Genomic DNA, 24,321 nt, shown 5'->3' on the forward strand with positions numbered 1-24,321 from the left:
ACTGGCGGACTGTAGGTGGCACCTTAGAATATAGGGCAGAGTCTGTCAAAACTTCTCTGTCTCCATCTGCTGGAGGGGAGGCAATACCCAGGAGTCTGGATTGATCCAGGTACATAGAGGGAAAACAGGTTTCATGCTTTACAAACCTATCATGTAAAACTCATTCTGGTGATAGAGAACTAAATGCTACAATCAGTTATAAAATATGAGGTTTTACTTTCCTATATAAAGAGAAAAAAAAAAAAAAAAGACCCATGATTTATTATTAATGGTAGAACTTGGCTCTCTATCATCCGAAGTAGTTTTATTGCATGAATGGCTCAGAATTGAATATACTGAAGCCTGCATCTAATCAGTCTATATGGTTCACTTGAATCAAAGAGGACAACAGATTTACATCATGTTCCCTAGGAAGAAATCTGTATCATCACAGCAAGCTATGAAATTTGCAACATCCAGCCTACTGGATAAGATCAAAAACAAACACTTGGGGGGCTAGTTTTCAAAACAATTTACATGCTTAAAACTGGGTTTTATGCGCAGGTGGGCTTTTGAAAATTGTTCCAATATTCATTGTTGAGTTGTCCATAGGTTTTACATGTACAAGTGCACTTTAAGCATGTAAATGGGCTTCTGAAAATTGCTATGATAGTATGTTACATTTACTTGTATAACTCCTTTGAAAATTACCTCCTAATTAACTGAAGTATGCTTCAATTACTTGAATATGCCTTTTATTTACTTATTTCTTTGTCCCAGTAGTTTCCTTCTCTTCCTTTCGGCTGAATTGGAAACGGTAGAGGCGCTCGTGAACCTTCATTCACAACTACTCAGGCATTTTCCCTGCTGTTTTTATATCCCACATGCAAGTGCAGGGACTCTTCTTTGCTGGGAGGGGTATGGCCACAAACCAGCTAATGTGGACCGCTAGCAGCTGAGTGTTAAGACTCCCTCTTTCCCAGCATCCTCAAGCCCTGGCTGGCACAGTGACTCAAATGCAGGTCCTTCTCATGGCAGGTCACAGTACTTGCCACCAAACCACTGGGCTGGCCCTCTCTTTTTAGTTTTAGTGAGATTAATCTTTAACTATTAAAATAAATGTTTCCCCTCACCCTCCTTCCCTGCCTGTACAAGGAATAACACCCCCCCCCCCTGTTTACTATAGACCATACAAGAAAATGTAGAGTTGCACTATTTGTGAAAGCAGGGAAGAAACTGAAGATGAACGGCAGTAGTCTATTTATAAGCCATCTTAAATAGTGGATATTGCTGAAATGAATATTCAACCAGTAATTGAATATATGACAACTTTCTCAGTAATTCACAGTTTGGAAGATTTGAAATGTTTACTCCAGAGTCTTAGGTTTCTACCACATAACAGCTTCAGAAGCTGGGGCAGACATATCTGCATTAAGTGCATGTGAACTGTGGTCTTGGGGATCCACAGAACAAGCTGCAACAACCCCCAAACGTTCTGTAATTAAAGTCACAAGGAGTCAAATATACTTCTGCACACCACTGTTCAAAAAGGCACCCTTCTTCTGACCAAAGACTGTGCCAACTGGGCTTCTTGCCACAGCAGAGCGCATGTGCAGAGGTTCTGTGTGGATTATCAAACTCACAATCTGGATGACACTCCAGGATTGCCAATCTCCCCCCCCCCCCAAGAACATGGTATTTTTTAAAACCTGTTTCAAAGCCTATATTTATTTGCCAGTTGACTGCATACAAAAGTTTTTCACTGTACTGCTAAAAAGATTACTAAAACAAAGAATAATTTTAATCTTTTTTAACAAGGTTGTCAGACATGATGATGCATTTTAGAGAGGTTACTCAATATCAATGCAAGGTTTATATTGCTCTTTAGACCTCAGGATTTCAGGCAACAATCATTCTAGATTTGTCTAGAGCCATATACACAAGTAGGACCTCAAAATGTTCACATTTATAGGTATCACAATACTATTATAGTATCAGTTAGGTAAAATTGAGGCACAGGAAGGTAAAGTAACTCCCCCAAGATCACACTCTAGGATTGAGAAGCAGTAAGGATTTGAACAAACACTTAATTTGCTTGAAAAGTTGTAAAACCATGTGGAGAACTTGCACAACATTCCTGTGAGACCCCAGTGCTACCAAGTAGAGCCAAAGAAAACCCTTTCAGCCTTCTTTCATTGTACTTTTAGGGATGGCACTGTGGGATTTCAGACTCCTCATCCAAATTCTGTGATCAGCAAACTTTTTTTTTTTATATTCCGCTTTTCACACTTTTTTCAGCATTTCAAAGCGGATTACATTCAGGTACTGTAGGTATTTCCCTATCCCTAGAGGGCTTACAATCTAACGGGCCCATACAGTTAACCTGTCATTGGATGCACGTTTTCCCTTACCCCTTATTCAGTAAGGGGCAGAAAATGCGCATCCAACCCGCCGAACCTAATAGCGCCCTCAACATGCAAATGCATGTTGACGGCTAGGTATTCACGCGCAATTCAGAAAGTAAAATATGCAGCCAAGCCGCACATTTTACTTTCAGAAATTAACGCCTACCCAAAGGTAGGCGCTAATTTCGTCGGGCACCGGGAAAGTGCACAGAAAAGCAGTAAAAACTGCTTTTCTGTGCACCCTCCGACTTAATATCATGGCGATATTAAGTCAGAGGTCCCGAAGGGTAAAAAAAAGTAAAATAAAAAAAAAGAAGGTTTTTGAAGTCAGCCAGCGGCTGTTGGGTCGAAAACTGGACGCTCAATTTTGCCAGTGTCCTGTTTCCGAGCCCGTGGCTGTCAGTGGGCTCGAGAATCGACGCCAGCAAAATTGAGTGTGGGCTGTCAAACCTGCTGACAGCCACCGCTCCGGGCCAAAAGGAGGCTCTAGGGACGCGCTAGTGTCCCTAGCGCCTCCTTTTGCCCGTTTCTACTGCCAGGCCTAATTTAAATACTGAATCGCGCAAACAGGCAAGTGGCCTGTGCGCGTGCGGACTTTACTGAAATCGGCCCGTAAGTTTGTACCTGAGGCAATGGAGGGGAAAGTGACTTGCCCAAGGTCAGTAGGAGCGAGTGTGGGACTTGAACCCTGATCTCCTGGTTCGTAGCCTGCTACTCGAACCACTAGGCTACTTCTTCACTCAAAACCAAAACTCAAAAATAGACCACAGATGACCTTGGGTCCCATTTTAATGACATTACTCAAGTTATAAAAACTGTTACAAAACATCTTTTCCTAAACGAGACACTGCTTATGGCACCCTCCCAGTTGAAAGCTACTCACTCTCCTCAGGATCTTCAGCAGTTGAGGCATTACTCGGGATTGCCTGGACAGCAGCTCGTGATTCCGGTGTTGATTCATGAGATCCTATTGTTTGGTTTCTCTGATTTACCCATTGTGAATTAAAGCCTCCATCATCATCGTCATTAACAGCACCACTTCTTCTTTGGTTTGGTGTGCCTGGACAGAAGAGGACAATATTCTAATATATATAGTCCTATTATGAAGCAGCTAAAAAATGTTTGTTTTCTGTGTATGCATCTTTAACATTTCCTTATAAACATCTGGTTGAGAACAATCATGCAACCAACCTATTGCCACCACAGTATGGAAATACTTTTGCTGCACTTTATGCTGAATACCAGGAAATATTTACATTTTGATGTCCTGGATGTTGATGGCAAACCATTTCCTTGTGGTTGTTCAACTGATGTTTTGCACTGACCCACCAAATTCCAAGTTTTGTGGCCAGATAATTCCAGGGACTCTGACAAAGATTCAATCAATATAGCTTATATGTTTAGTTTCAAATGAAGAGCTGCTCCATCGCTGCCCTCAGATTTTAAATTGCCATAGGCAAATACATGTGCAACATGTGTTTTCCAACTTCCTAGTCTATTGCAGCATCCCAAGCCCACTCAGGGAGCAAACGATCTGAGCTAAGAATTGTAGCCAGGTCCCTCCCACGTGGACGTGCACAGCACTGCCACTGAGCCAGACCCAACAGTAAGCATTATGCTGCCTTAAGCAGACACTCTAGTACTTGCATGGAAAAGCCGACCCTATGTTCTATAACTGCAGCAAGATTTGATCCGATGTGTATTAACTGGGTATTAAAACATGCCTTGTGGGCCTTATGGGAACATATCTAATGTTTAATAACAAAGCAATTTGTTTTGTATCAAAGCAAATTATGTTTACATTCTGATTTTCAGGTCAGCCTTGCCACTGCTTTTCGGGACCGTTTCATCTCCGTGCCAGACAGAGGACATGAAAAAAAAATCTAACCAACAAATAAAACTGAGGAGAATGTTCTTCTGCAATAAGGTTTTCATGAAAAAAAAAAAAAGCTAGCGTTACATGATAGGGAGGTATCTGGACTAGAAAGCCTTCTAAACTTACCTTGTGCAGCATAGCGGGGGCCCTTTGAAGTGGTTTGCTTGGCTTCTGGATCTGCATCTGCCATGTTCACCAGCCAAACCATCGTAGCTGTTAAGGAAAATAAAGCCTTGGTAAACAGAGTAAGATGTGGGAACAAAATACCAATGTCTCCCAGCCATCTTTTCCTTTTAAAAAAAACTGGTGACTAATTGGTTAACCTTTTAATTGTGACTCCTTTAGGTGCTATAAAATTAAAAATAATAAATTAAAAAAAAAAACGCCACACCACACTGGCATTTGTTGATATTCAGATATAAATCAAAATATCCACTTCTGTGTTGGATCAGATTATTTTTCAGTGTAGATGGTCTAAATAATTTAAGTAGTTTTTCCTGCGGGAAAATTGGAAGTAGATAAAACAAGAACTCAATTTTATATTTTAAGGGGGCAATTTTTTTGTGACTCCAGGAGTTTCATCTTACTGCTTTGTACTTTTAGATCAGCTGGAACCAGGGTAGGGATTTGGTGCTATAAACCTTCACTCAACTTACCTGGGGATTTTCCCCCTATTTTATTGCTGCCTCCCAACATACTTCATTTGGTCATTGTAGCGAGGAACCTGGCTAGGGGCCAGGCACTCAAGTTCATTCTGGCCCTGCAATCACAGGCCTTGAATCTGACACTAGATGTCAGCCTTAAGTAATGACTAAGACTGCCACCCTTCTTCAGGGGGACCATGAACACAGCCTCCTCAGCTCCAGTAGATCCAGGGAGCAGAAGACTCAGGGACCTTGCACATGATCACAGGCAGCGCTGCCATGGAGCCACTGGGTCTGCCCTAGGGTCAGGCGGGCAATATTCCAATAGCCTGTATGGTTGCAAATTACGTGCACGCTTTTAATGCAAGTACATTGCGCAGCTTTTCAAAAAGAATTTACCCCTGTTTTTCTTTGAAAATTAGCAAGTACAAAGTGGGCACAATAGCACAAGGACCTTTGAAAACTTGCATGCATAGTACGGTAAACATGCCTACAGGAATGCCTCTTTCCCCCATGACTAAAAGCAGGCACACTGAGCAGATAAGCCCCTGCCCCAAAGAGCCTAAAATCTAAGTGGATACCTGAGGCAATGAGGAAATAAAATGACTTGCCCAAGGTCCTAAGCAATGTTAGTGGAAGAAGTGGGATTTGGACTCTGGTTTTCAGCCATTGCTCTTACTACTAGGCCATTCTTCCTCCCATACAATGCACAATGTGCTAAAATAGGCAGTAAAGTAAAATAGTGGGCTAAAACAATATTTACTTAACTTTACATCTATTCCTGATGCTAATCCTCCTGAATCTTATTCCCTGTCGCAAACCAATCTACTATCAAGTTCACCCTCCCCTATCTCTACATTCTGTCATCTGTACAGAGTTTTCTAAAAAATTGGACGGTGGTGGTTTGGTTTATGATTATATATACAGAATTGAGTACACCCTGGCTGGGGCTTGAAACTCATATATATGAAACCTGCCCTCCGTCTCTTAAAAAAATTTTTTCAGCCTTCAGCAGTGAGGTTGGTTTGGGTCAGACACTAGATCCGCCGACCTCCTGCATGAACAACGCTGGTTTATTGACAAGATTCACAGATTGTGAGCTATTAAACGTTCAAATATCTTATTAAAAATAATTCAAAAAGGGGGTTTTTTGAATGTGAATTGGATTTTACAGTGTGATTCCCCCAAAAATTGTTTTGGGTGCTTTTTGATATTTGGTATCTTTTTTTTTTATAACATTACCAAAATCCATTCTTTCCTTTCTGAACATACTATCAGAGCCCTTATCCACTCATATCCTCCCTCTCCTCACAGGTTTCTCAGCAAGTCATCACTTTCCATTGCAATCTGTCCTAAATTCAGCTGCAGAGCTTATCTTTCGCCTAAGCTGCTCTGCATATGTCCTGCAGCGAGACCGCCTGGCTTTCTGCCCAGGAAGCTGCTTGAGCACGGAGCAAAAGAGCCTTGATGCCCTCTGGAGGTGGCCAACCAGCACCAACGTACGCTGAAGAGATTGCTTCCTTTAATTAGAGAGAAATTGTGGTTTTAGAAGCCTTATTCCCACTTTTTGGGTCCACTCCACAGGACAAAGAGATGGTCCGATAGGCGGAATTCATTCGTAACCTCCAGATATTGAATTAGGTCATGCTTGACATCGAGCCGTCTAAGTTCTCTGGGATCCTCATCAGGGAAGGATGGTAGCTCCACCGATTGATTCAAATGAAAGGCAGAGACCACCTTTGACAGGAAAGATGGAACTGTGCTCAAGGATACTCCCGAATCTGTGAAACGGAGGGAAGGCTCCCCGCACGACAAAAGCTTGAAGCTCCGAGATCTGGCGGGCAGAACAGAATGACACCAGGAAAACTGTCTTCCAAGTGAGGTCTTTAAGGTTAGCTCTTCTCAGCGGCTCGAAAGGAGGACCACCTAGAATCCGAACTCCTTTAGAAACCGGAGTATATCAGGATGTGACGAAAGAGGAGCTCCATCCAGGTGATGGACGAGGGAACCAAGGACTGCCACCTAAACCCTCAGGGAATTGTATGCCAACCCCTTCTCCAGGCCTCGCTGTAAGAAGGATAGTATCTGGACAACTGAAGCGCGACATGGAGATACACCTGTGGATTCACACCAGGCCTCAAAGACTTTCCACACCCGCACATAGGAGATGGAAGTGGAAGCCTTCCTAGCCTTGGTTCAACCCCACTCTAAAAAACATGAAAACTGCCCTCAGGAAAATCGAAAAAGAATGGCAAAAAAACAAGCTGCCCGCAACACAACAGAAATACCGCACACAACTAGCCGCCTACAAAAAATCAATCCAAAACACAAAACGAGACTACTATGGTAAAAAAATAATAAACTCCACTAACAAATCGAAATCCTTGTTCAACATAGTAAATAACCTCATTACAGATAATTGCATCTCCAACGCTTCTATCACCAAAAAAAACCTAAGCCAAGATTTAGCTACTTTCTTTAAGGACAAAATCTCCAAAATTACAGACTCCCTCAACTCTACATCAAGCTTCCAAATGCAAACTTCATCAAATAGCAACTCTCCTTGGCCTGACTTCAGACCTATCTCCATTACAGAAACTGAAAAAATGATTTAAAAAATCAACCCTGCATGCCATGACTTAGACTCCATTCCCACTTGAGTTAAGGAAATTGCTTATCCATTAGCCCCAACAATTGCAGCAATCATCAACAAATCTCTAGAAGAAGGCGAGCTACCTCCCATGCTAAAAATCGCTACAATCACACCTCTTTTAAAGAAAAAAAAACCTCAACCCAGATGACCTTAACAATTACCGCCCAATTTCGAACCTACCCTTCTTTGCCAAATTGACAGAGAAGGCGGCACTGAAACAACTCAACGATCATTTAGCTGACAACAAAATCCTTTATCCCACCCAATTTGGCTTTAGGAAAAACCACAGTACTGAAACCCTCTTACTCAACCTTTCCAATACCATTCTAAGAGGTCTCGAGAACAAAAAAGGATACTTACTGATTCTTCTAGACCTCTCCGCAGCCTTCGACACCGTGGACCACAATCTGCTTATATCTAGTCTTGAATCCATCGGGCTCGCTGGAAAAACCCTAAGCTGGTTTTCATCCTTCCTTAAAAACAGATATTTCAAAGTCTCCTATAACAACATATTATCAAATGCCATCCCCCTCGATACAGGTGTACCACAAGGATCGGCACTCACCCATTTTATTCAACATCTACCTTATTCCGTTATGTCATCTCCTATCTAAACTTGACATAACGTATTACATGTACGCCGATGATATTCAAATTCTCATTCCAATCTCCTCCTCCATCGAAGATACAATGTCTAGAGCCGCCTCACACCTCTATACAATCAGAAACATGTTATTCCAGCTCAAATTGTGTTTAAATATGAACAAAACTGAATGCATACTAATCTCCAGAAAAAACGCCAGGCCAAAAACTATCCCACCTTTCCAATTCGATAATACTCTCATCCAACTCAAAGACAACGTTAAAGACTTGGGCATTTGGGTTGATAATGACCTAAATTATAAAAAACACATCTCTACAAGAACAAAAGAAGGATTCCACAAACTACAAGTAATCAAACACCTAAAACCACTGCTTCACCCCCATGATTTCAAAACCATCCTTCAAGCCCTAATCTTCTCCGGTTTGGACTACTGCAACTCTCTGCTAATTGGCCTACCTAAGTCATCCTTAAGACCTTTACAGCTTCTACAGAATGCTGCGGCCAGAGTCCTGACGGGTAAAAGAAAATCCGATCATATCACACCCGTTCTCAACCAATTACAATGGCTCACAATTGAAAAAAGAATCGAATTTAAAGTCCTCAACAATCCAGAAAGCAATTTACAAAGCAGACTACACAGCACTTGATGACATCATTCATATCCACTATTCTCCACGCACAACAAGATCAACTAGTAAATTACAATTAGTGACTCCATCACTCCCACATGCCAAACTCTCTTCCACCAGAAACAGAGCCATTTCCATCATCGGTCCAAAGTTATGGAATTCATTACCCCAATACCTCTCCGCTCAAGAAAACCCTAAATCTTTTAAGAAAGAACTAAAAGCCTGGCTACTCTGCCAATCTCATAATGTCAGCTTACACAATGATCTCTAAACATAATACCACAGCCTTTCATAGCTTCCTATCATTCAATCCTCCCCACTGACAACGTATCCTGCCTCCTACAGATGTCTACTACTGTTCTACTATTATGATTGAACTCAGTTTAACTCAGTCTTCAATGTACCTATCCTTTGGTATATTTTGCCTTGTTTATATTAATATTATATGACAGTTCTCATCTTGTTAAATGTAAATGTTTTAAATCTTTTTAATGTAACAGGTTGTTATAATTGTAAACCGGAGTGAAGGCAACTCTGCTATACCTCGGTATATAAAAAATGCTAAATAAATAAATGTGCATGTGAGAAGTCAGATCATCCTGGTCCAGCCCCAGAGCACCCTGGGGAGAAGGATCCGGATAGGGGACCAACCTGATTCAGGAGGACCCCTGAGGAATTGCCGCGGACTGTCAATCTAATCACCTTAGGAGGAGGGGGGCCTGAAGATGCATCCTGGCGCTGTTCCAAACTGGCCAACTAAGCATTGTGTAAAAGAAGCACAAAATCTGCTGAAAAAAAGGCTGGGGGTGGAGGTCCCGATGGAGGTCCTGAGTGAGGAATGGTAGGAAGGTCCCCTGGCCTTGGGGTTAACCGGAGTTAAACCAGTGGGGAAGGAGAAAAACCATCGTCTGAATCCTCATTTGGCTGCCTAGGAGCGTCCGGCTCTGAAAACAAAATGGCCGCCGTTCCCGTGCTAGACTGAATCGGGGCCGGCCCCCCAGTGAGCACAAAGCCGAATGTCCAGTCGGCTTCGAGAGATCCTCCCCACCGGGGAGGCACCTCGAACAAATGCCTTCGCTGGAGAGCCGCGTCCTGGGCTCTCCGCAGGCAGCACATCGCTCTGAGCGCAGCATGGGGGAAAGGAAAGTCTGGTAATAAATGAGAAACACCCCCGGAGTCTGGCAGGAGCAGGTAAGAGAACCTCCGCTCAGAAAACAACAACTTGGCTTTTTACAAAAAGCAGAGGAATGTCGCCTCTCTCTAGCGCTACCCCGAGGAAGGCGGAGTCTCAGGGCAGCGGGCCATAATAAGGGGGTAGCTGTTGGACCACCAACATTCACCCCTGGAAGTCAGATAAGCCTGAGAAGGAAGTACAAAAAAACTTACCAAATCTACTCTGAAAAATGCCAGGTAATAGGGAAGTCACAAACCCTTTTTTTTTTTTTTTTTTTTTTTTTTTAAGAAAGGATCCATCCAGACAGTGAAAAAATTTAAGAAGGAATGAGAGAGAGAAATCTAAACTTCTATCCTGCTGTAGCTGAAATGGGGAACCTCATGTTCTGCAACCTTCATCTGCTGGAGTCAGAGAAATACTGAAGGGATACAGATGGCACTCCAGGCTAAAAGAGAGCACCCTTTCAGCTTTTCTCTGACTCCATCTGCTGGAAGGGAGACACAACCCACTGTCTGGACTGATCTGGGTACGTTCAGGGAACTGTGCCGTTTAACATATTCATAAATTATCTAGAAAAGGGAACAAGTGAGAATCAAATTTGCAGATGACACAAACTTATTAAAAACAGCAAAAGTTAAGAAACTGCAGAAGGACCTTCCACGACCAGACTGGATATCTGAATGGTGGATGAAATTTAATGTGGAAAAGTACACAGTGATGAACAAAGAAAAATAATCCCAGAGTACAAGAACATAATGCTGAGTTCCGTATTAAGAGCCATCACCCAAGAAAAGGACTTTGGACAAAAAAACAAACAAGACTGTTGGGCAACCAGTATTTAAGGAAATAAAGAGACATTCATATGTGGAATCAACATTAAATTTGCAATAATGATTCCCAGGTGTAACCATCAGTCTCATAAAATGCCCTTTTTTTTTTGGATTTACACTTGTAGTTAAAAATACAATATGCAATACCCTGAACTTGAGCTTATCTGATTCTAAAGCTCCCAACACTGTCCTGTGTTATGCCACCCCCTACTATTTCTGATTTAGAGTTCAGTCACCCATTGATTACCTCCATCTTTATTAGTCATTGGTTCATTTTATAACTAAATATAGAAGTTAAAATGGCTGCTGTCCTTTTCACTATACAGGAATGTGGGACAAGAGTGGTGGCCTGACAATCTCCCAGAAGCAGAGACTGAAACACAGGACAGTGTCAGTAGCTTTAGAATCAAATAAGTGAATAATACATATTCTTTGTTAACTGCAAGTCAAAATCCTAAAAAATGGACATTGTATGAAACCAATGATTATACCCAGGAATCATTATTGAAAATTCATGTTTATTCTACATATGAAGGTCTCTTCATTTTCTTAAATATTGGTTGCCCAATAGGTCTAACACACAGGTAGACCTGCATTTAAATGGTGATATTTCTACTAGTTAAATACATAATTACCAAAAAGGAATAAAAAAGAGAATATCATAATGCTTTCTATCAAGCCATGGTGTGATCACACCTTGAGTACTGTGCAGCTCTGCTTGCCTCATCTCAAAAGAGACATAGTGGAACAGGAAAAAGAACAGAGAAGGGTGTGATTATCATGCTCCCGGCAGGGGTTTCGGGGAACCGGGAAGGGATCTTGATTTAAGTTGAAAACAAGGGAAAGGAGTGGGGGCAGACTCAGGTCACTAGCATCTGCTGAATTTTTTTTTTTTTTTTTTTTTTTAATTTGGCGGGCTCGTGGGAGATTGGAGAAGGGATCGAGCACGATGCCAACAATTATTTTATGTGTTTTCAGGAGTGGGGGCTGGGGAAAGCCCCAGAGTAGTAGTTTTGTTTTTTTTTTTAGTTTGCAGCCACTTAACCAGATATATGTTGAACATACCTGGTAGAGTGGCAAGTTATCTTGGTACACATAAATGGATAAAACTTTAAAGCTTAACTGATTATATTCAAGCATAGCTACTTAGGTTTTTAAGTTATCCAGCATTCATCGGTATTGTTCTGGGGGTGGTCAGGAGGCGTTTCGGGGAGGAGTGGAGTTAGCCACATAAGTTAAGCAGCTAACTCCGATATACTGAATTAGCTGCTTAACTCTGGTTGTCCTAATTGCCTATGGTTGTGCAATCGCTCTGCTGAATATACCCTGCTAGTTAGCTTGATATGTTTATCCGGTTAACTAGTCGAGCTGCTTGGCAGCTGAATATTGGCATCAAGCTTACTAACATTTATAGAAAACGAGTGAAGAAGGTAAGTACAACAGACAAGATTGGAAAGGTGAATTCCAGAGTATCTCCAGCAATTACACACCAGGGACAAAATACAGTTATCCTGTATTTACATCCCCCCCCCCCAACCAAACCAATTATTTGTTTTGTGGGGGTGGCTGGCAGGAATACAAGTTGCTGCATTTATTTCCTGGTGATTGAATATGCCACACTCCCAGGCAGCTCTCTCTTATCTTCAACTTCTTTCCTCTTCTCCTACCCACTCATCTTCTACTCTCCACTGTCCCTGCTGAAGCATTCCCTGCATTTTGTCCTCCTGGCCCCTGGCACCTTTTTCTTCAACTCCTCTTTCTAACGCTCCTTTTCTCCCACCCACTTTCTACCCCTCTCATCCACTATCTACCACCTCCCTTGTCTGAAGCATCCTCTATACTCCTGGCCCCTGTGACCATATCAAGAGGGGAAGGAGTGGAGAGTGGCAGTAGGAGACAGCGGATGTCTTTGGCTGATGGGGGATTGGGGAACCCCATCATTCCTGATATGACTACCATCTTCTTCTGCTGGCAAGTTTTGAGGAACTGACAGCCCTGCTGATCCTGCCACCTCTTCCTACTCTTCTGTGTGTGTCCTCTCTCACCTGCACATGCTTACAAATTCATTATACCAACTAAAAAATGAGGTGTAGGGGACAACATATCCATATACCAAAAACCTTTGTTAATACTTCTTAAATATTACTTTATATACTTTTTATTCATTTAAAAGGAGAAATGGTAACAGATCAATTAAGGTGCTATAATTTAATTCCCTGTCTCCTGCCTGCAATGGGTTTCAGTATTAAGCACCAGTTCTCAAATCATTTACCTAACCTCTCATTATCATAAGAAAATGTGTATAAAAAAAAAAAGTTTTCCCAACAGTTAACCATGAAGCATTTTCCCCAAAGTGATTTGCTGAAATGTACTGCTGAAAAACAAAAACACTTATCTTGAGTGGTGAAAAGAACCTTAAACACGACTCAACATGGTCCATGTTTCGGCAAATCATAATGGGGTTTAGGCAGACATTTCACACACTTGTTTCATTATAACCAACAAGAAAAAATGAAACACCATTACTGAGAGGTGTTGCTCTTTTGTTCTATTTGTATTTCCATGCTTAGAAATTTACATATGTAACTTTCTCACTGCCTTGCAACTTTTCTTTGGTCAAGAAAGTTATGCTCATAAAGGTTCTGCACATGCACAGATGATAAATAACATGGAAAGACACGATCAGGCACACAAGACCTAAAAACTACCTCTACTTTGCTCTCCCAGTACTATTGAACCAGGCCTCTCGCCTCAGATCTATTAATGCACTAAAAGGTAGTCAATATAATGCTCTCATACAGAAAGTCAGTTTTCCCTTGTATAAATCAGGAGTACTCAATCCAGTCCTACGAGTCCCCCAGCCATTCAGATTTTCAGGATATCCCTAATGAATATATGTAAGAAATATTTGCATGCACAGGAGACAGTGCATGCAAATAAATCTCAAGGCATATTCATTAGCCTGTAGGATTGGTTTGAGCACCCCTGGTATAAAATATACTACACTGAATGAATCTAAGCTTCTAGAGGTGGTTTCAAGAATGAGCTCTAGCTCCTGGTGACACTGCTATGAGCAAATGCACTACAGGCAAAATTTGTTTCTGGAACAGACTATGCTTGGAGCAAGAGGACCTACTAGAATCACTAGATCTTTAGGGAGACAGAGCCCTGTAAAATTAAAATCCAGAATATTATTTCCAACCAGACTTTAAAAATTTGTCTTTTGGTTTTTCTAGACTGCCCCAAATACATCTCTATAAACAGACTCCTGAATGTCAAGGATAACAATATATTTCCTCTTCTTTGCCTTTTCTATTGTGGGACCAGTTACAGCACAGCTGGAATGAGGATGGTCGGCACTCATTTTGTATGCAGATGTTCAGAGAATGAGGGTACAATAGACCAGAAAAGATACTCAACTTGTGCTAGAAGCCTCAAAGACAAAAAACACTTACAAGAGTAAATTAGAGCTGGGAAGAGTGTTTCATTTCTTTCTTGGGCTGTTTCAACCAGCATCCGAAGTGGTCCCTTCGGACACAAGACAGCAATAAGATCTGCAAAGAAAAGAGGAAAAATAAAATACAATTTACACCAATATTTCCAATTAAATATATGAAGGGAATTCAAGAGACAGAAGTGACATAACTATTACATTTCTCTGCTTTCTTCCAAGAAGGCCATGAAGAAAATACCACATCTGTGAGGTTTCCTAGAGCTTTGTAAGACCAGTGCGACTTTAAACCTTCTGAAGAAAGCAGGCAGCCTGAGAGAAGGGTGCAGAGGTTTGAACACACAATTCAATTCTGTGGTTAGCTTTATATAATTAAAGATTAAATATCTTTTGAATATGCTCTTAAAAATATAGCGGTCCCAGAAACATATGACTGACTAAATGTCCACCTACAAAGAAATGACTGCAACAAAACACTTTAAAATAAACCTGACCTATTTGGGAAAGTTTGGGGAGAATTTTTTGAAAATGAAAGGCAGATGATTTCTGAAGAATAGCTCTGAAATGTTCTAAATGTGTGGGCTAAGCTACCTGAAGTGGTATATCACATTTTGTGACCTCTCAAGGTGGGCTGGGTAGAAAAAAAAATAGATAGCTTTGTTCTTTTTCTATTGCAAATAGGTTAAATATGAAACAGATTGTTTACCTTCAATAAAAGATGTTTTATGACAACATTTTCTTTTTTAAAATACAGCACCCTTACCAGTTGCCACAATTTGTAATTAATGCCAGCAGAGTGGCTTCAATTTCACTGGCAATCACAACAAGCTATTACTGACACTCTCTCAGCGGTGGCCAACTCTGGTCCTCCAGAGCCACAAATAGGCCTGATTTTCAGGATATCCAGTATGAATATGCATATGAGAGATCTGCATAAAATGGAGACAGATTTGATGCACTAGCCACTTCTGATCTACTTTCTATTTGTATTCAGTCACTTATCTATCACTATATTTTGGGTCCTATCTCCCAAGCATTTTTCTCATTGAAACAAAATGGAAAACGCTTTAGTGCATCTGGCCCTTCATCATCAGATATGTAGAAATGTGACCTGCTCTGTTTTGGAGGGGAGGGGAATACAGGCAGAGCAGAGAAAATACAATTGCTCCATTGGTTCCAGTGGCTGCATGTATTAATGCTTGGACTAAATTTCATTAACAATATAAGCACTTTGCGGAATTATGCTTTGTATATAAAGCACACAACATAATGTTTTATTAAAAGCATGTTGAGATTACTCTTTTCTGTGCCAGTCCTAGTTATATATATATGAAGAAATGGAGGATTAGCAACTGGATGGCACCAAAAACAGCTTGATGTTTGATTTTAGAAATGCATGTTTCAAGAGAGGCACTAAAATGTCTTAACATCTTTGCATGGGCTTTAGTGATTAAGAAGTACAGAATATCAGAGGTTATAAGGCTAGGAGACAATGAGAGCATTGGTCTGCTGGTCTGAGCATAGGCCTAGGTCGGCAAGTCAGATGGACTGAATCAAATCACGGTGAACCTAGAAGATGTGGTAGGCCTGATTGACAAACTGAAGAGTAGTAAATCACCTGGACCGGATGGTATACACCCCAGAGTTCTGAAGGAACTAAAAAATGAAATTTCAGACCTATTAGTAAAAATTTGTAACTTATCATTAAAATCATCCATTGTACCTGAAGACTGGAGGATAGCAAATGTAACCCCAATATTTAAAAAGGGCTCCAGGGGCGATCCGGGAAACTACAGACCGGTTAGCCTGACTTCAGTGCCAGGAAAAATAGTGGAAAGTGTTCTAAACATCAAAATCACAGAACATATAGAAAGACATGGTTTAATGGAACAAGTCAGCATGGCTTTACCCAGGGCAAGTCTTGCCTCACAAATCTGCTTCACTTTTTTGAAGGAGTTAATAAACATGTGGATAAAGGTGAACCGGTAGATATAGTATACTTGGATTTTTCAGAAGGCGTTTGACAAAGTTCCTCATGAGAGGCTTCTAGGAAAAGTAAAAAGTCATGGGATAGGTGGCGATGTCCTTTCGTGGATTGCAAACTGGCTAAAAGACAGGAAACAGAGAGTAGGATTAAATGGACAATTTTCTCAGTGGAAGGGAGTGGACAGTGGAGTGCCTCAGGGATCTGTATTGGGACCCTTACTGTTCAATATATTTATAAATGATCTGGAAAGAAATACGACGAGTGAGATAATCAAATTGCAGATGACACAAAATTGTTCAAAGTAGTTAAATCACAAGCAGATTGTGATAAATTGCAGGAAGACCTTGTGAGACTGGAAAATTGGGCATCTAAATGGCAGATGAAATTTAATGTGGATAAGTGCAAGGTGATGCATATAGGGAAAAATAACCCATGCTATAATTACACAATGTTGGGTTCCATATTAGGTGCTACAACCCAAGAAAGAGATCTAGGTGTCATAGTGGATAACACATTGAAATCGTCGGTTCAGTGTGCTGCGGCAGTCAAAAAGCAAACAGAATGTTGGGAATTATTAGAAAGGGAATGGTGAATAAAACGGAAAATGTCATAATGCCTCTGTATCGCTCCATGGTGAGACCGCACCTTGAATACTGTGTACAATTCTGGTCGCCGCATCTCAAAAAAGATATAATTGCGATGGAGAAGGTACAGAGAAGGGCTACCAAAATGATAAGGGGAATGGAACAACTCCCCTATGAGGAAAGACTAAAGAGGTTAGGACTTTTCAGCTTGGAGAAGAGACGACTGAGGGGGGATAAGATAGAGGTGTTTAAAATCATGAGAGGTCTAGAACGGGTAGATGTGAATCGGTTATTTACTCTTTCGGATAGTAGAAAGACTAGGGGGCACTCCATGAAGTTAGCATGGGGCACATTTAAAACTAATCAGAGAAAGTTCTTTTTTACTCAACGCACAATTAAACTCTGGAATTTGTTGCCAGAGAATGTGGTTAGCGCAGTTAGTATAGCTGTGTTTAAAAAAGGATTGGATAAGTTCTTGGAGGAGAAGTCCATTACCTGCTATTAAGTTCACTTAGAGAATAGCCACTGCCATTAGCAATGGTTACATGGAATAGACTTAGTTTTTGGGTACTTGCCAGGTTCTTATGGCCTGGATTGGCCACTGTTGGAAACAGAATGCTGGGCTTGATGGACCCTTGGTCTGACCCAGTATGGCATTTTCTTATGTTCTTATTAACTCTCCGTAGCTTTAGTCTTGCACAAGAACTAGGCAAAAGTCTCACTGCCTACTTCTGAATCTTTTCTACAGCCTGACCCTCAACGCACTGTGATGGATGAGTCTTAGGGAGTTTCAGGGAAATATATTCTGGAGAAAGAAAATTGTTTACAATATTGAATAAAAATGTCTGCAACTTTATGCACCCTATACTGAAAACACTCTTAGAACACATTGGCTGGAAAGGTAAAAAAGAATTAAATGTGATAAATTCTGGAGGATTCAATGCTTGGTTATTCTAGATTTCGGGTGACATCAAATTACACCAAAGTGCAAAGCTGCATATAAACTAAAGCCTTAATGACTGCTGGTTTCCCTTGGCTCTAATCTGGTGAGATCTCAGAAACTAAGCAGGGCCAGGCCAGGTCAGTACTTGAATGAGAGGCCACCAAGAACACAGAGGGCTGCAGGAAGATGTGCCAGGGTCCCGGTAGGGGCACTCTTCCTTCCAAAGTAGTACTGAAAAACAACACATCAGAATGGTGTTTGCATAATACAAATAAAATATATTTTCAAGATTTCTTCTTTAGATGCAGAAGAGGAGAAATGAATGTATTCCAAAAAGAATAGTGCTATGTGTTTGCTGAGAAACATCATGGCCAGAAAAGTTGTATATGTAGTTTGTGAATACTCTTTGGAGATAGTAGAAAACAAACAGAAGAGTATGTGATGGATGTTTGCATTCAACATCATGCAAGAACTGACCACCAACCAAAACAATTTACTTTTCCAATTGAGGAAATGGGATTAAGCATAGAATACTTTGTAATGCACAGACTGGACAATTACTTTTTGGTGGACCCAGAATCAGCTGGACAATGGAATCCTATATTCTGCCCTTCCTTAAACTTTGTATAAATGCACTGCTGGTTGGTGCTCACCTTTTGCATTACTTTAATCCTGAAAGAGAAAGTACAGTGCTCTCTAGAAATGGTCCAAATAATTAAATTTTAAACCAAATAGTGTAATTTTTTTTTTTTTTTACCTTAACACACATTCCAAAAACAAAGGCCAAAATAGTCTGGCAGAAGTCTGAGAAAACATGATTATCAGCCTTGCCACCTTAAGGGGATCCAAGCAATCTGCATGTTACAACAAGGTAACATTCTATGGTTTATAACAAGTTACAAGACCAAACAGAGCAGCAGCAACCCAGACAAACCCATTCAAGTGGTTCTTTTTGTTGCATAACGTAGTTTTTTGTTAAGAGAAGCTGTAGCTGTGTTCTCTTGAGAATTAACAGTTCCCAAACAGAAAAATATAACCTACTACTATTTCTAGACCCTGGAGCTGATACAGATTGCACTTCAGAAGCTATGGAAGAGTCAGATTCAAAAAGGAAAACAAGGGAAAGAGAAGGTCCTGGATGTACAGCTGAAAACATTTGAGAAGACAGTGGGATGGGATCTCAGAAAATCTCTAGACAGGACAAACCATTGAAAAATGGGGATCATATCATGCTGAAATGCCCCTTTATACTGTATATTAAAAGGGGTGGTTAGCTGTCTTAAAAACACTATTGTGCAGCCAGTGTTTCAACTGATGCTCACATTTCAGGCGGAGTTTTGTTTGTAAACTTCTGTCTCCATCTGCTAGAGGGGGGGCATAACCCAGGAGTCTGGACTGATCCGGGTACGTACAGGGAACATTTTTAAAACCAATAGTTTTAACAAATGTAAGGAATATCATCATGCAGCCAGTTTTAAAAAGGTAGTCAGCCACTATTTTAAAGGGGCGTTAACTTTTTTTTTTTTTTACTGCATCTTTCAAGACTCTGGTTAGTGCCAACAATCTAGTACAATACTTTAGACAAGCCATGTCTTATCTCACATGAGACATTTTCAGACCAAACCATATGAAATGTGAAATAAGGAATGATGTATTGTTCTATGCCCCAATGGGTAGACTGGCTAAACAACCAATTACACTGTTTTGGTTTTTTTTATTCTTTAGTGAGCATTATGACTAGCTAGCTCAGGAGTACATTCAGGCTTGTGGCCACACATATATGTAGTAATATACCCTACTCTGTGATCTTACCGTATACTGAAATTACAGCCAGAATGAGCCAGGCAGTCCACTCGGGCAGGTACTTAATGAAGACCAATGCCATCAGGGCACTGATCATGATGAGATACGCCTGCTGCAACCGGAGAGGGCCTTTCCAGTGAATACAGATCATCCCCACCACACCAAAGTTCCAGATTATCAGGGCCAGGGTGATGTAGTCCATGGCAACATTATATGTTTTGAACACTTCACTGAGGGGCAAAAAGGGTATGTGTGTTAGAGAACTGCAGAGATTAACAGATGTGCACCCACTTCTCATAAAACAATTATTTTGTATTTTTTTTGTGCTCTCTGCAATGCATTTTTTCCATCGTCTCTTACTTATCTCAGTTGGACACCTTTCTGAATATCAGTGTTTCCCAGGAACCTCCTTGGTCAGAAGCTTCAACATTTGATGCCTAGATAAGGTTGGAGGAAGAGGCACCCTCAGAACTCCAGGTACATTCTTGGGTGATTTTCACCTTCCATTACTGCTCCTCCAAGATACAACTAAAAAAGCTCAATGCTGCTCTCTGGAAAATGACTTCCAGTGCCTCCCCTTACACAGACTACCAGGCAATACCATAAAAGCAGCATCTGATTCCACCCAACAGCTCAGGATCAACAGTGCTGTTCTGCTTGCGGTGTCACTGGCTCACAGGGGCCTGGCTTCAGTTTACATAAGACTTTCAATGCTGCAGTTATTTTCAAATGAATAGAAATAGAACTTTTCTTTAAATCTTTTTTAAATTATTTTTTGGCCCAGCTGTTTTCTGCTTCCACTTTGGGCTTCCATCTCAAATCAGATTCAGCCACTATTTGGCTACAGCATCATGAGCTTTCATTCATAACTAACCATGAGGTTTTTTTTTCACCCTGTTTTATAGCCCTCTCATCTAGCCCAACCATTGCAAGGATAGTCCTTGAGCCACATTCACCTAGTAGCCAAAATCGGATACCTGTCAACCCTAAATCTGGCCAGTAGGTGTCACTACTGAGTGATAGCCAAGACTCCCTTCCCCCAGAGCATCTTCAGCCCAAATGACCCGGGAATCAAAGCTCTCTCTTTGCATGGCACTGTTACTAAGTCACTGGGCTAAGCTCTACATTTTTAAATACACTGCAAAAACATTTAGTGGGACAAAGGTGGCAAAAATGTGTACTTGCCACAACACCCGAATGAGTAGAATAAGCTTAATCAAAACCTTAAAAAAGTCCTCTCTTTCCCCTTCACTCTGTTCTTTGGTCTGTATAGTTATTATTCAAGAGTTAACAATTTAGTCATTCATTATACTAGACTTTAAAAACATACACTGAAACACCTGAAGGCATTATAAGGGCTATGTGTGGACAGAGAACATAGTTGCAACGGATATAGTACAGTAATGGCAGATCTCTGCTAACTTACCCCAAGTAGATGAATGAAAAAAAGAAAAGCAGAAGAAGAGAGGAAATAATCAGCCAGCCATGGATCACCTGCAAAAGAGAGAAACAATTATCCACTCACATTCACCTGGCAGAGCTAGATCTTTAGTACTTCTATCCACATTGCAAAATCCTTTCCTGCAATACTTTTAATCTGCTCCCTTGTAGGTCTCCTGAACTGCAGGAAGCAACTAAATTAAGACACAATGACCTCACGTGGATTGGAATTGATTATTCCACACACTGTGCGATTCCATTTGTGACATCACAGTTTATATTAGCTATTAACTCACACTGGGTCAAAGAGATCCAGTGTGAGATAATACAGAAACAGAGCATCACGGTAGATAAGGACCTCAAGGTCAATCTGATCTGCCCAACTCCATTCCTGCTGCAGTAACAGTGACCCCACTTGATCTATGGCTTGCCTCTCACTTCATAACCAGGAATCTTCTGTGCTTATCGCATGCTTTTTTGAATTCTGTCACTATTTTGGTCTCTACCACCTCTCCCAGGAAGCCATCTACCATGCTTTCCAGCCACTGCAACAGTGCTTGGCCAGGAGCCACAGACTGCACAACTCCTATGGGAAGCTGGTATGCAACACCCCGAGTCTGGCTACTATGGATTGCTACTGTGCAATGGCTGGGTCTCTCTCCCCACAGGGGCAGTGAACACTGCTTTTGCTGCATCCTCAGCTCTGGGCAGCCTGAGTATAGAGAGTCTTGGCCTGGGAATCAAAGCCAAATCTCCCACATGGCAGCACACAGCACTGTCACTGAGCCACCATTAAAATAGTTTGGTTTTTTTTAAATTACACTCTTCACTGCTGGCTTTGTTTCACGTTTGTTTAGTAACCTATCACTTTAATTGAACTTTTACACAACATTCTCCACTTCCTATTAAACACTTCAGGAGTTAACCAAAATATCTCAGATGAAAAAAAAGAACCTGTAACTACATGTTTCTATGCTTTTTGATTAAGACATTCTCATGTTGCTCCGCACCTATGATAATTTATCTATTGCTACAGAGTCAGAGTTGCCTGCTGCAACCTGAATTAAATGGGAGGAAAATTTAAAAGCCAAGGAAATTCTCTCCACAGGAAAAAACGATTTTGTTTAGATTAAATGTTGGCAACAGCAATAGTAATAATAAAAAAAAAAAAAATGCCAACAGATGTTACTGCAACAATACCAATGGATATAAAGGGACTATGCCATAATGTTAAAACACATCACATTCACTTATGCATTTCTATTGAAATTTTCCCTATCATTTCCCACCCACCTAACAAACCAAAATGTCTTGCTTTCTAGGGGCTGGATAGGAAGCCTCTGGGAGTTGCTTGGGGATATTAGCATCTCATCCTTCAAAAAAGCCCCACAACATGACTGCTGTCTGCCAGATTTGGGCATGTTTTTAAAAGTAGCGGAGTGACTCTTGATTGGCACAACAGTGTACTAGAATACAAGTCATCTCTCAGCAAGAAAGTTGTGTTTAAATGGAAAAAAATATATTTCCATTCTTCAAGAACTGGTTCAGTACAAGGTGATTCCTTTGTGACAAAAATTATACCATACCCAAAACATTACTTTTTAGTTTGAGCAGCATGCAAATACTTTGTAATTTCCAACACATCTATAATTGAAACCATTAGGTAAGCTATTTTGACACAGCAGGGTACGGATTGAGGTGAAAGAATGCGAACACACTGGAAGTGCAACCCTTCCACTGCTCACCTTATAACACCTATACTTGTACAGCACAACCAGCAGGATGGTCATCACTATGATAACGCTGATCATGATGGCAGCATTTAAGATGGAATTGAGGGCTCTCTGTCCCACGGTATCAGTGTCTTCAGTGAATGGTGTATAGATCCTAGAAAGAGAAATTCCAAAAATGGGAAAGTCCAGGATTAAAGTCAGTCAAGTGCCACATAGGTTTTATTTAGGGGCCTTTAAATTTGAGAAATTCAGAGAGGAGCAAAAAATGTTATGACATACAGAAGTAAAACGCTAGATAAAGAGGTGAATATCTGCTGAGTGAGCTGGAATGTCACTTTTGCTGCATGAGAGGAAAAAAAAAAACTGCCATAAGCTGAATATCTCCAGATCTCTGGCCAATTATATGGCTCAGGAATTTTATAGAACAGAGGCCAGGAATGGTAGGTGCAATTGGAAGGGATGTGTCTTTTCCCACAGTGTTGTATCCAACCAAATGTATAAGCTCAGATAAGCAGGGGCAAGGAAGTTGGAATAATTTTTATAGTGCAGAAATTATTTTTGCCCCCATATATAATGGAAGCCTCCACCCTTAAGAGATGCTGCAGCATCCCAAACACTTCTGGTTCCAATACCGATAAGTAAAGAGCAGAGGAAAAGAGAGGAAGTTATATCCCCAGTCACAAAAGGAACTACACAAAAGGAACCAATGAAACTAAGAAAATGCTAGGCCATAGCCCTCCTCACGCTCTCCTGATGACTGGTTAGAGGCTAGTTAGAGCCTCTAAAAACAGCAGCCAACTTGTGACTCAGCCTGTGACTAGTCACTGACAAAAGCTATGCAAACCCAGATGTCAAGGGAGCTCTAGTTTTCAGTTTCCTTGTTTGCTTTTAAAAATAACCTCCCAAAAAACAGAAATGTCATCATACCCTTTATTTTCACTACAAATTTAGGAGGCACTACAGCTTCTCCTTCTACTATTCTCTTGGTAAGGCATTTCATGCTATGATCCTGAGAAACTTAATACTGCAGGTTCACAGGACTTCTCACCAGGCTGTACACTGACAAGCAGGAGTCATAGGTTTGATTCCCGAGCAGGCCTTTGCTACTCATGCCAACTGAAGATGTGGAAACAGTGTTCACAGCTCCTGAAGTGAGAGAGTCTCAACCATTGCTAGATGGTCACAGTAAGAGACCAGACTTAGGGTCCAAGTTAACAGAGTAATGAAGGGAACAGGATGTGTGACTCTTGGCCGAGGTCTGTCGTTGCGATGGCTGGACTAAATTGGGAGGGAGATATAAAAATACAGGAAACAAAACCCTTGGGTAGTTGCAAGTGAAGGAGCAAAGTGCCACAGCACAATGGAGGCTGGTAAGTACTGAGATGGAAATCTGGAACAGGAAAATTCTCTCTTGAAAGCAGGGATACAACCACCATGTGATTTATCCTGACCAAGGATCTTGACCACTGTTGGTGCTACATAAATAATTATTTTTCCACAAGCCAGTCACTACTCTGTTTGATTGGTAATAAAGTTCTGTAATGCTTCTTCATGTACTAAAACCTCTCACAGTAGCAGAGTTCTTT

The 24,321-nt window shown here is 41.0% G+C and overlaps 1 protein-coding gene across 6 annotated transcripts in view; it reads right to left on the reverse strand.

The window, feature by feature from the left end:
* PSEN1 (presenilin 1) overlaps positions 1-24,321 on the reverse strand; it is a 68,396-nt gene that overhangs the window by 23,736 nt on the left and 20,339 nt on the right. For all 6 annotated transcript variants that reach the window (XM_029598709.1, XM_029598706.1, XM_029598710.1 and 3 more), the window contains exons 4-9: positions 22,748-22,889; positions 20,989-21,056; positions 19,572-19,792; positions 14,250-14,348; positions 4,387-4,473; positions 3,268-3,444 (exon numbers count right to left, since the gene is read on the reverse strand). In XM_029598709.1, coding sequence (XP_029454569.1) covers positions 3,268-3,444; positions 4,387-4,473; positions 14,250-14,348; positions 19,572-19,792; positions 20,989-21,056; positions 22,748-22,889 — 794 coding nt within the window. The remainder of the gene's footprint in view (positions 1-3,267; positions 3,445-4,386; positions 4,474-14,249; positions 14,349-19,571; positions 19,793-20,988; positions 21,057-22,747; positions 22,890-24,321) is intronic.

This window comes from Rhinatrema bivittatum, chromosome 4 (genome assembly GCF_901001135.1).
Source record: "Rhinatrema bivittatum chromosome 4, aRhiBiv1.1, whole genome shotgun sequence".
NCBI classification, from domain to species: domain Eukaryota; kingdom Metazoa; phylum Chordata; class Amphibia; order Gymnophiona; family Rhinatrematidae; genus Rhinatrema; species Rhinatrema bivittatum.